This window comes from Parus major, chromosome 1 (genome assembly GCF_001522545.3).
Source record: "Parus major isolate Abel chromosome 1, Parus_major1.1, whole genome shotgun sequence".
Taxonomy (NCBI): domain Eukaryota; kingdom Metazoa; phylum Chordata; class Aves; order Passeriformes; family Paridae; genus Parus; species Parus major.
This window is the reverse complement of record NC_031768.1, coordinates 112473171-112485832: the sequence shown is the minus strand read 5'-3', so window position 1 is coordinate 112485832 and position 12662 is coordinate 112473171. Positions and strand designations below refer to the sequence as shown.

General features: G+C 50.2%; 1 protein-coding gene across 4 annotated transcripts in view; it reads left to right on the top strand.

The window, feature by feature from the left end:
- GDPD5 (glycerophosphodiester phosphodiesterase domain containing 5) overlaps positions 1-12090 on the top strand; it is a 104343-nt gene extending 92253 nt beyond the window's left edge. For 3 of the 4 annotated variants that reach the window (XM_015635683.3, XM_015635703.3, XM_015635693.3), the window contains exons 11-17: positions 428-646; positions 1284-1441; positions 3185-3332; positions 4086-4168; positions 5341-5355; positions 8617-8729; positions 9873-12090. In XM_015635683.3, coding sequence (XP_015491169.1) covers positions 428-646; positions 1284-1441; positions 3185-3332; positions 4086-4168; positions 5341-5355; positions 8617-8729; positions 9873-9988 — 852 coding nt within the window. In that variant the 3' untranslated portion in view covers positions 9989-12090. The remainder of the gene's footprint in view (positions 1-427; positions 647-1283; positions 1442-3184; positions 3333-4085; positions 4169-5340; positions 5356-8616; positions 8730-9872) is intronic. The other variant, XM_033518904.1, reaches the window with a different exon arrangement.
- Positions 12091-12662: the final 572 nt, after the last annotated feature.

The window sequence follows — 12662 nt, the reverse complement described above, 5'->3', positions numbered from 1 at the left end:
CTTGGGAAGGTGGTAACTCAGTTATCCAATCCCTGGTCATAGTCGAGAATCTATAAATACTGGGGTCAGAAAATGAAGTTATTTCTTTTCCTGTCATACCACTGAGAGGTGTTCATGTGAATCATTCTGTGTCCTTTAGTGACAACGTTGTCTTTCTGGGCATCTTCTGGAAAAAGGAGCCTTGAGTGTGGCTGACACCAACAAAGAAATTCAGGACCACAGTGGGGGTGAATGTGATTATAAAAAAGACAGAAAAAACAGTGTGTTATACACTGTTCCCCCCCCCCCCCCCCCCTTCTTTTTTTAAAATTTTTTTAATTTAATTTTGGGACAGTCATCTCCACAAAGAAAAGATAAGAAAGTCAGCCTTGGCACTGAGGGAGTCTGGGCTTTGTGGCATTAATCCTGGGATGTGCTCTGCTTTCAGAACGACCCTTTCTGGACAGCGGGGTCCCTCTCAAGGGCTGACTACTTGGAGGCTGCCAACCAGTCAGTCTGCAAGCTGGAAGACATGCTGGAAGTGATCAAGGACAACACCTCCCTCATCCTGAACTTCCAGGACCTTCCAGCAGCTCATCCCTACTACAGCACTTACATCAACATCACCCTGGAAACCATCCTGGCATCGGGAATTCAGCAGCAGGCTGTGAGTTCTGTGGGGTCGGGGATATTTCCAGGATTGGCTTCCTTATGCTTTCCATGAATCCTGGTGTGTCTCCAGTGGGGCATCACTGGAGGTTGTACCAGTGGTCACAGAGGTTGGAATGGAGCACCTGGTATGGCTCAGGAGAGGTTCTCTCAGAGTCAGAAGGAAACTTCTTTGTTTTAAGCCCCCACTAAGACCACAACAGAGATGGAGATGAAGAGCAAGAGAAGAATAGTTAAAACATAGATTTGGGAATGTGAAGTGGGATTTCTCCCTCAGGTTTTTGGTTCCCTATTGCAAATGCATGTGGCTGCTTCTGTGCTGTTCTGATGCCTTGGTAAATGAGTGTCACTGAGTTATTAAGACCAGGCTGGTTGGGGCTTGGAGCAGCCTGGTCTAGAGAAAGGTGTTGGAATGGCAAGGGGCTGGAATGAGATGGCTTTAAAGGTCCCTTTCTACCCAAACCACGCTGTGATTCAATGATCCACTTTACCTCTTGCAGCTGAGCAGGAGCTGTTGATTTGATTTCGGGACCACGTGGGTGTGAGCTCAGGGAAGGCCATGCCCTGGGCTGGAGTGTTCCCAGATTTGGGAACCACACTTGCCATAACCTGTGCCCTGTCCCGCTCCCCCCCAGGTGATGTGGCTGCCAGACACGGAGAGACAGCTGGTCAGACAGGTTGCTCCAGGTTTCCAGCAGACTTCTGGCCTCAAGCTGGACGTGGAGCGCCTGAGGGAGAAGGGCATCGTGAGGCTCAACCTGCGCTACACCAAGGTCACCAACGAGGATGTCAGGTACTGCCCTCTGTGAGAGCCCTCAGCATCCTTTCCTGAGCATCCCAGCCTGTCTGGCTGCACAGAGGGATCTTTCCAGATGGATTTGCTCTTGAAAGCTTGAGCTGTGCAAGCTTTTCCCTACCCATCATCCGGAATCCAGGCTGTTTCTGGGAGTGCACAGCTGCCTCTGACATCTCTACATGCTGTCTCAGGATATGATGAGCCTCTTTGAAATACAAATGTATGAATTGGCTGATTCTTATTAGACTCAGCCCTGGGAAAAAGTGAAGGCCTTTCACACTGAGTTCCCTCATTAGCAGCTGCCCTTTGCTTCCGTTTGTCTGCTCCAGAGCTGCTAGCACGGAATTTTGATTAGACCAAAGTCTGGATATGCTTTCAGAAATTTCTCTTTGCAGAAAGAGAAACTTCTGTCCTGTATCATCTATTTAGACTGTGATCAGCTCTTCTCTCTAGTGACCCTGGCCCAGCAAGGGGTTCCTGTCCTGCCTGGGCCTGTATGTGAATTTTTATTGTTTTAGCTCCCAGCTTCTCCCCCTTTCTCAGGGAGGGCAGATTGTTTCTAGTAGGGCTTTTCTGGTTTTTTAAATTTTAATTAAACAAGTTTGCAGAAGAGAAATATCTCCAGAGGAGCTGTCTGGCTGCATGTTAGAGCTGAACCTGCAGCTGTTTGATCGTGTGTCCCTGTTTGGGGTGATCCAGCTGTGTCTTTCTGTGGCTGCCAGCAGTCAGTCCAGCTCCTCACCCTTAAAACCAAGGTCATGCTTTACCTGCAGCATAATTCCTGCTTGTTTTTTCCCCCCTGTTTTCTCTGTCCCATGGAGAGGGCTCTGTGCTCACTCACTCATCGCACCCAGTTTATCAGCCCCAATCTCCCATCAATCCCATCTAAGCTGTCTCCAAAATAAGAGCTGTGACCTGAATGTTTCTTGAACCCTCTTGGTGCCCAGTCAAATGTTGCTGCAGCCCTGGTTTGACACAGTTCTCTCCATTCTCCCCAAATCCAGCACCTGGGTGCAACATTGCTGCAACCACCCCTGCCCTTGAGAACCCCTTTGGAGCACCTTGTTCCTGTTGTGAGCTGAGAGATTTCCATGTCCTGAATGTCACCTTGCACCTCAAAGTGTTTTGCCAGTGTTAAATTGCAGGGATTAATCTGTGCTGCCCTGGTGAGGGAGACTGATGATGCTTCTGCTTCATAGATAAGGAAATAGAGCAATTTATGTGAATTATCTGGGTACCAGGTAATTTCTGGTGCTTGGTTTGCTGCTGGCAGCTCCTGGACCCCAGCTAGCAGCTTTAGCTGCTTGGAAAATGACCTCAGGAGGCTGGAAGCTGTAACTCTGCAATTGTCCCCAAAACAAGGGCATGGAAGTTGTAGGGATTGATGCTGGAGACAGGTCTGTCAGCGTTTAATTAAGCAAATTGCCCCTGAAATGTTACAGGCGTCTGAGGCAGATGCTAATTTCGCATCAGCACGGTGAGATGGTTGTTCCAGAAACACCCCATGTCCATCATTCCTGGGGAAGCATCTGAGATGGTCTGTGGCCTGTGCCAGACAGCAGCCAAGAGGTGAGGAAAGCTGTCAGGATCAAACATTGGCTTGCAGCGCCCTGACAAAGCGCTGTTAAAAACTCTTCATTGTGCAGTTCCAACCTCTCCGCGGTCGATGGCGAGAGCTCTCCTCTTGGGGGTGAGGTTTGCTGGGGTGCTGTGTGTCACCCTGCGTGTGTGCCTCGGCAGGGACTACGCCAGGGCCAACCTGAGCGTGAACCTGTACACGGTGAACGAGCCCTGGCTGTTCTCCATCCTGTGGTGCGCCGGCGTCCCCTCGGTCACCTCCGACAGCTCCCACGTCCTCCGCAAGGTGCCTTTCCCCATCTGGCTCATGGTAAGCGCCACCCTGGGAGGGGCTGGCAGGAGGAGGGGGCTGTAGAGCTGGGAGGTTTATCCAGGGGGGAGGTTTGGTTGGGTTTGAGGGTTTCCCTGCTGAGCAGCTGTTAAGAGTTGCAGGCGAAGCAGCAAACCAGGCCTCTGTGTCTCGGCCAAGCTGTAAAATTAAGTTTTGGCCTGTTCTGAATCCCAAACTGAGGAGCAGGTTGTACCTCTGGCTACCCCATTGCTGGACAAGAAGAAGGAGAGAGCCAGTGATGATGGTTCAGCTGGGATCAGCAGGTGGGATGACCACTTAGACTGGCAACTGGAACCAGAGCTACCAGTGCCTGGAAGGTCACAAATCTCACTCACAGCATGGGGCTGTGCCTAAAAGGTCCCATCTACACTTCAAATGGACCCTGCATGGATATATTTCCCTGTTTTCCCCCAGACTTGGATTGCTAAACAGCATCTTGCTCTCACCCTTTGAGGTACAGCTGAGATAGGAAACTTTCATCCCAGAGAGCTCTGAGAAAATGTCAGCACACAAAAGGAGGGAGAGTTTCAATTTGTTCCTGTTTGCAGCCTTCCCTGATAGTTTTGGATGACAGCCTGGCATTAAGAAGGTCATAAATGTTGTGATTTATACCTAACCCCTGCAGATCTGTGCTTTTCTTGCTCCTTGGTGGTAACTCCAGCCATGGGTGGTCTCCCTGTGATTGCACAAACCCAAGTGTTTAAAGGTCTGCTTCTGTTTTCTGTCTTGCAGCCTCCAGACGAGTACCACCTAATCTGGATCACGTCTGATCTCATTTCATTTCTCGTAATTGTAGGAGTTTTTATATTCCAGAAGTAAGTTTGTTACAGCTCTGCTCTTGTATATTTGTGACCTGTGTTTTTGTCCAGATTGTTGGGTGAAGATGGGAGTGAGGAGTACCCTGAGCCTCAGTTCTTGGATTGCAATAGCAGGGGAAATATTTATTTTAAAAATCCTTGCAAACAATAAATCCACTCCCAGGATGGGATGGAGAATTGGATGCACCTTTTAAGAATGAGAGATCACAAATTAGTAGTGTTCAGATGCCTTGCTTTGCTCCTGAAATATGTGGAAGAGAAACTGTAAATGCTTTAGGGAAATGGATGTTGCAAAAGACATTCTAGTACTTTAAAGGAGGAAGAGGACAGGGATTTTGAGATTCCACTATTACAGTGTTCAAAAAAACCATGTTACAGTTTTCTTAAATCAGTTTGTTCCTGTTTGGGTTGTAGAAATATTATGGAATCATGGAATGGTTTGGGTTGGCAGGGACTTTAAAGACCATTTAGTTCCAACGCCCCTGCCACAGGCATGGAATTACTATGGGAAACGTTATGACACTGCAAATGAAATCAGTTGCTTAGTTAGAAAGAAGAAGGAGAAACTCTACTCCAGAAGTAGGACTTTTCTGCAGCAAAGGGATCGCTCTTCCAAGAGCCTTGTGCAAACCCCTTTCCCTGATGTTCCAGTTTCTCCACCACATGGGAGAATTGCTAGCAGGGCTGAGGATATGTCAAAACCAAATCAGAGCAGATTGCCCAGGTCCCTCCTGCTGATGTGATTCAGCTCTGGGGAATGGGGTATTTGGCCTTCGGTGTCATGGTTGGTTTTTTTGGTCTGTGGTTAGTTGGTTTGTTTTGGTTGGTTTGTAGTTTTTTCCCCCAAGTCCTTTTTTGGGGCAATCCAGAGCTGCTTCCTTCATGCAAGGATGAGGGGGTGGTTGGGAGCAGAGGCACTGCTTCGATGTGCTCGTCCTCTGTCCTCTGCATGGCTTCTCTCTCCTCTGTAGCCATGGTAGGGACTGCTCCTGCTCTTCTGCTCCGGCCCCAGTGACAGGATCGTGGCAGCCTCTCCAGAGGGGAAATACCAACTGTGATGACTTCTAACTAACCTTTTTTGCCTCTTTGCCTTGTTTATTTTCTTACTGCTCTGACTGTTGTGCATGTTCCTCCTCTTTCTCTCTCTGCTGCATTCTGGCATCTCACAGCTATCACATGATCAGGTAATTCTGGTGCTTTCCTCCTCTTTCTCTTTTTCATTCAACCTTCCTTTCTCTCTTTCTTTCTCCCTCTCTGCTATGGCTTCACTGCAGATGGACAGGGTGGGATGCAGCTTTTCTGATGCTTTCCAACATCTGGCTTCAGGAGGGGACCGTGAGGGTTTGGACACTGCATAGTCCATAGCCATGAGCACCATGGAAGTCTGATGCTGAAGCCAGTGGATGTTTTGAAGGCAATCTGACCTTCTGTTACAATGATCTGAGTCACTGCCTTTTAAAACAGCCCAATTCTGAGGTCCTGGGGCAGGTTGTGGCTGGGAGATTCCCAGAGGATGTAATGCTTTCTCTGTGGAAATAATCCCATGCAAAGTTTCCCCTTCCTTCCTGTATTTGCCAGACATGTTTGAGACCAGCCTCTACCCTAAAGAAAATCATGGAATCTATTCAATTATAGAAAGTAGCACTTCTGTAATTAATTCTCTGAATTAATGGGGCTGACAACTGAAAAGATTTGGCTCCTCAGTTGCTGCTTGGGATCCTCCCGAGTTGCACCCCTGTGAAACTGGAAACAGTGTGAAAATAAGAGCACTTTATGCAGTGGGGGAGGGAGTTGAGCCTGGGGCCTGGATTTGAAGTGCCAACAGTCAGAATCCCAGATTCCTTTCTCCCAGTTTGGGCCTTTCCCTCACCAGTCATTCCCATCCCTTCGGAGGGAAGCGCTGTCACTCGTCACTGCACTAAAGCCTTCTCCCTCCTCGGACCAGACTCTCCCCGTGTTCCCTTCTCCATTGCTCCCCTCTGTGCCGTGGGGTTGTTCTCCTGAGGATGTGGTTGCCCCTTCCCTCTGCCCAGCCTCGGGGTCAGGGTCAGCCCCACAGGTGTCCCTGAGGTGCTTTGGTGTTCCTGCCTCGCGGCATCTCCCCAAAACAGGGCCTGGCTGTGGGGCCGGGCTGAGCCCTCCTGTGGGTGCAGGGAGGTCGGGTGGTCTCCCCTTCTCTCCTCCCCTCGCTCGTGGGGGAGCTGGGCAGGCTTTAGGCAGGAGCAGGCACAGGAGGGGGACTCTGCAGCTGGCTTGGCTCTGTGCTTGCTCCATCTGACCACCTCAGCGCCGACCAACCCCATTTTTATCTCGACCTGCCCCTCTCCCACCCCCTTTCCATGGCATTGAGCATCTCCCCTCCCACCCCAGGGTCTGGCCGTGGCCCTAACCCGGTGTATGCTGTCTCTGTGTTGTTGTCCCAGTATTTTTTAGTCTGTTCCCACCCCGTGTCCGTCTGGTCTGCTCTGACTCCAGCCTCCCAGAACAGGACCTTCCTGCTGTCTCTCTGGCCTTTTTGCACGCTGCTGTCCCAAACCTGGTCCACCACAACAGAGTCCAAGGGGGTAGGAGAGGTGCTATTTTCTATTCAACCAGCTTTTTTGGAGACCCCGAGGCTTCTGAGCGCAGCACAGAGCGTTTCACGTGGTGTTGGTTGGAGTTCCATCGTGGTTAAACGTACTGGTGGCTCTTCTGAGAGGATATTTCAAAGCAGCCCTGAAAGATGGGGTGACCCTCTCTCTCCTGGCTCAGTCTCCCTGTGAGAGGAGGCATCATCCCCTCGTGTGTGTTTTACCTCCCTGGCTCTGCCCACGGCCACCATGGGAGGTGGAGAGCACGGAGCAGAGCTTGTTCCTCTTGGCAGGAGGAGAAAAGTCCCTGCACGTGTGTGAGGCTGGGCTCTCTGTGCCTCAGAATGACCCCAGTCCTCCGTGGGATAGCTGGGATCTGGGGGTAAGAGGTCCCTTTTGGCCACAGAGTGACTTGATGCTGAAAATCCTGGTGTGGTGGGCAAAGCAGAGACTTGTACCAGCGTGGTTTTGGTCCTGATTTCGAGTTTAAGGAGGGTCTTACCCCGTGAGATCTTGCAGTCACATTGGCCTTAGTGGGATCTGCCTGCAGGGGACACTAAGGCAAAAAATACGTTCTTCCAGGTCAAAGTGGCTCAGTTTAGATGATGATGATAGAAGGAAAAAAAAGAAAAAAAAAAATTTAATTTGTTTTATACTTTAATGTCTCTGCCTCTTTGTGCTTCCCCTCTGCATTGCTTCTGTCCATGGGTCTGTGAGTTGTGCCATGTTGCCATCCCACCCCTCCTTTTCTGTGTAGCCTTCATCTGTACCCTGGTCAAAGCCTGATTCAGGTCACACCCAGTGTCAAGCACTGGGATTTGGGAAGGGGGTGGAAACCCTGCAAAACTGACACCAGCTACGTTTACCTGGGAAAAAATATTGCAGGACCTCTTTTGTGGATGTTGGTGTGTCAGGCTAAAGCTGTAGACCCTGGCTGGAGACCTGTGGGCTCCTCCAGTCTTCTGCTGCTCCTGGGGCTGGGTAGGGGGTCAGAAATTGAAGAGAAGGTGATTGTTTTGATCACCTTCCCTTGTGTGGGTGAGCCACTAGATGGTGCCAGCAGATCAGAAACCTCTTAAGCCACCCTAAATTCCTGCTGGTTTTTTATCAAATAGCTTTAGTGCATCCCTGGCAGGGAGAGGAGGATTTACTGATGGCTCAGTGGGGTGTGGGCTGTGAAAGCCTGGCCTAAACATCATCCCCTTGTGGTGGGATCTTGAGAACATCTGCCTTGGCTGAGCCCACCAGGTTGGTTCTTTCCCCTATTCCAGCAGCACCTTGCCCTCCTAATGAGGGCACAGGGCAGCTCTCAGTGCCCCCAGGTGCCACATCCACATGGCTGTTAAATCCTTCCAAAGATGGGCACTCCACCACTGCCCAGGGCAGCTGTGCCAGGGCTGGAGAGCCCTTCTGGGGAAGGAATATTTCCTGTGCCAAATCTCAACCTCCCCTGACACAATCTGAGGCCATTTCCTTGCTGTGTCTCAGGTTTGAAATTTTAAATTCTCTGAGCTCTCTTCTCCCACGAGCCTGACCACAGAGCTCGGTGAGAGAAAATTTGTGGTTTCTTTACTTGGCTTTACTTCTCTTAGCCTGTTCCCTCTAAAAGCTTAAACACCTCTGTCTCCTTTGTACAGCTGGACAGGGCTGTGGGGAAATCAGCTCATGGATTTGTGAATCCGTGGGTCTGATTCCTGGGTGGAGTTAGGGTGCTCAAGGTGGTTAAAGGTGCCTGGGGTGACACACTCACCTCTGGACATCCTCCTGCCACGTGGGGCTGTGTAGGTGCAAGGGGGCAAAGGGACTCAGTGGCCTCTTGCACTGAGGGTGCTCCTGTGTCCAGGGAGACCCTGAGCTCCTGATCCTGTCTTGCAGGTGGCGCCTGGGAAGCATCAGGACCTACAACCCGGAGCAGATCATGCTCAGCGCCGCCGTCCGCCGCTCCAGCCAGGACGTCAAGATCATGAAGGAGAAGCTGATCTTCTCAGGTAGGGATGGGGCTGGTGGGGCCCTCCCTCAGCTCCCACCCTACTGGGGGAGGAGCTGCTCTCGATCCAGGGGGCTGGACTGACCTTGCTGCACTGGGATATGGGCAGAAATCCTGCATTCAGCTTCCCTGGTTATCCCCTCTTACGCTGTCCAACGTCTTCTCCACTCGCCATTGTCAAAAGCCATAAAAGCCACTGATGATGGCATATGTGACCACAAATATGGTGCTGAGTTTGGGGCAGACCTGGAATTGAGTGGCATTAGAGGCTGTGGCATTCCTGGTATCCTTGTGCTCCTCCCAGAGTTTATTTCTGTTGGAGGACATTGGTAATGTGTCCATCACACACCATCTCTAACATAGCAAAACTGTGAGCAAAGATGGAAATGTTTAGCTTTAAAAGGTTAAATGTGGTGCATGAAGCTGGAAAACTCACCTTTGAAGGAATGTGAATATAATCCCCCCACCCCCTGAGCTTTGTTATGGGTTTTCTTTTTTTGTATTTAGGGTCTGGAGATGCCCAGCAGGGATCAGGGTTTAGTGCACTGGGCACAGACAGAGCAAAAAGGCAACTTTGCTTATGGTGTGAAATGCCAGCCAGAGGTGGTGAAAATCAGGTATAAATCCAGGGAAACCAGACAAGGAAAGCGGCTTGGCACAGCAGAATTAAGCTTCCCTAACATGTCCTAGACATAAAACATCCCAGACATAAAATCCCTTAGAGGTGGGGGGTGCAGATGGAAGTTTTGAGCCTCTGAAACAACTCTTCCTGCCTAGGGTGGATGTTTTGCCATTAAATCATTGGTGGGTGCAGGTTTTTCCCAGTGAAACCAGGGACCAGAGGAGTCAGTTCTTTCCCAGGATGGCCATTGGGTAGGGGTTAGGTTCGGGTGCTTTGTACCACTCTCCCCCAGGTGACTTGCTCAGCCCTGTGACAATGACATCAGGTGTAGGGGGACATCCAGCTCTGGTGGTGGCCAGATTTTGAAGGGCTGAAATGCAGAGCTGAGCTCCAGACTGGGGGCAGATGACGTTCAGAACACGAGTGAGGAGTTAGCGTTCCTAATTCCCGCAGGATCAGCTGGATGCCGCGAGCCGGGGTCGCGTGGCTGCTCACACCCCTGCTTTCTCTGCCCCTTCCCAGAGATCAACAACGGCGTGGAGACCACGGACGAGCTGTCCTTCTGCTCCGAGAACGGCTATGCCAACGAGATGGTGACGCCCACGGACCACCGGGCCACCAAACTCCGCATCAACTGAGGGCTCTGCTGCGGCCCCGCGCGCTCCGGCAGCGAGAGCCGTGCTCTCCTGCTTCCCGTGGGATGGGAACCTCTGAGGAACTGCTGGTCGGGCAGAAACCCCCGTCCCACTCCCCACCACTGGCTGCTCCACCTCCCTGGTTGTGAGGCTGGGGGGCTTATTTTTGTAAATATGTAGAAAATCTGAATTTTTTTTGTCTTTTTTTTTTTTTGAGTGTAATTTTTCCAGGGCATGAGTGGAAATACCGTGTTCATTAAATCCTCCACCTTATGGCTGAAGTTCTTTGAATCTTAATGTGAGAGCCTGAGTCCCCTCGGGGGGTTTTGGGAGTGGCACATTGGCTGTGTGTCTCCTTGCTCCCCCTTTCCCTAGCCCAGCCCTTCCCCTGGTGCAGCGACTGTGTAGCTGAATGTTGTGATGTTCTTGTGAAGTGTTGATTTTGTTATGGTTCCTTTTCTTTTGTTTTTCCCCTCGTTCCCCTTTTCCTGGGCAAAGGAATTGTAGCTCTGATGCGGCAGGAGGCTGTTAGGAGAAGAGAAGCTTTCCTGGGAGAGGCTGTTCTTCTCTGCCAGGGAAGGGCTGGCACTGCTCAGGCACTTGGGCACCTGCTCCTTTTCCCATCCTCCTTCCCCAAAGCCTGGATGCTCACTGGGGAATGGCCTTCTTGGAATGTCCTGCCAGAGTTTTGAAGGCAAATCCTGAGCATTGGCTGTAGATTGGTCTCTGCTGGCAGCAGGTTTTGATATTTTTATATTTTTTTCCCCTTTTTTTCTCTCTTCTCCCCACGCTGGGCTCTGCTGGGAGCCCGGATGGCTCGTGACAAGCAGTGCCACGGGCACCACCACTGCTGGGGTCTGGCTGAAGTGCCTGCCACTCCAAGTGGCATTTGCAGTCACCCCCTGCTTCCCTTCTGGAAGAGGAAGGTGGTGGTGCAGTGGGAGCTCCCCCTCTCTGGGCTGAGGAGGTGCCCAGGGGTGAAGAAGTTGTAAATAGTCTGGGAGGCGAAGCAGCCCCGGGATATAATTTATTCCTGCAAGGAGACCTTTGTTCCTTGCTGTAAAAAGCAGGATCTTTAAAGCTGCACATTCATGTCCTCCAAAGGAGTGATGGTCTTGCAGCAGATGCTGACGGGCTCTGAAGGCAGAGGCTCCCATCAGCAAGTTTCCAAAAAGCAAGAGGCTTTAACCCAAAATCATAGGCCAGAGGTTAAAAGTTAAAAAAAAAAAAAAAAAAGGTAAAAAATGGAAAAAAATAGAGGAGAAGGCAGTCAGGGGGATGCTGTACATGACATTCCACACCCAAAGCCACGAGAGAAACAGCCCTGAGCAGTTTGTTCTTGTTTTGGAACTGCTCTGTGCTTTAAGGCTGAAATCCAGTGGCATTTTGAAACCCTGAAGGTTGGGCTCAGTGTGTGGGAGCTGGGGGCAGAAGTGGCCAACTTGACTCCGTGTAGAGAGCACGTTGATAATGATAATGTGAATTTTGGTGCTCTAAAAAGCACCACCTAAAGTCAAGACTTTATTCCTTTGCATCTCCCCTGGGTTTTATGAATGTAAGCGGAATAAGGCCCTGGTCCACACTCCTCTTACCTTCCCCAAATCCTGCCCTTCTCCGTGGTACTCTTGAGTCCATGAAATCCAGCGTGTCTTGTTCTGCAGAACTGCAGGATTTTGGTGGGTTTGAAGGTATTTTGAGAACTAAGTTGCTTCTCCCTTTGATGTGGTGCTGTGCTGAAACATTCCTGGTGGATTGTCATTGCCCAGTGAGAGATGATGTTAAATCTCAGCATCTGTTGGTCATCACCTGCATGTTCTGTTTCTATCCTTAGAGATGACTTTATTGAAAGGTTAAAAGTGCTTAAAAGCTTGGAAGTGATCAAACCAGCAAAGAGTTGTTTTCACAATTAACTTTTTTCTTTTTTTAATTACAAGACCCAAATTTCATGCATCATGCACTGACTGTTACTGTCCTGAATATTTGCTACCTTTTTTTTTTTTTTTTTTTAAAACAGAAGAGGATGATACTTTTTTGATGGGACTAGAGCTAGACCAAAATAAACTCTGCAATGCTCTGTGAAATAAACTGTCAGTATTCCCCTGCCAGTCTGTCCTTGTTTTGTGTTATGGCACTACACAGAGGCTCCCACTGCCTGGTCCAGAGAGTTTGCCCACTGTTTTCTGTCATGCTCAGCACCCAGCAGCTCATTTTAACCCCAAAGATTGGGGAGAAGTTGGAATCAAGAGCAAATCACACAAAAACCAGGCTGAGAGAAAATATGAGATGTTCCAGAGCCTTACTTTTCCCAATGCATTTTTAACTTAACGCAGAACCCCTCTCTTCCCCTCAGACCTAATTTGGGGTTTTTTGCCTCAAAAACAATTCTCTGTTTGTGCTGGGGAAAAAAAAAACAAATTCCTTATCTCTTGGGTTCCCTGAACAGCTCGGCGTGACCAGGAATGAATAAACAATAACAAATAAATCTGATTTATGGTTCCGCAGCTGCCCACCGGAGGGCGCTGCTCTGCACCGCCGCGCGGCGGCCGCCAGACGGCGCCCGCGGGCACCCGGCCGTGATCCCGGTCCTGGATCCGTCCCGGTCCTGGATCCGTCCTGATCCCGGTCCTGGATCCGTCCCGGTCCTAGATCCGTCCCGGTCTCGGTCCTGGATCTATCC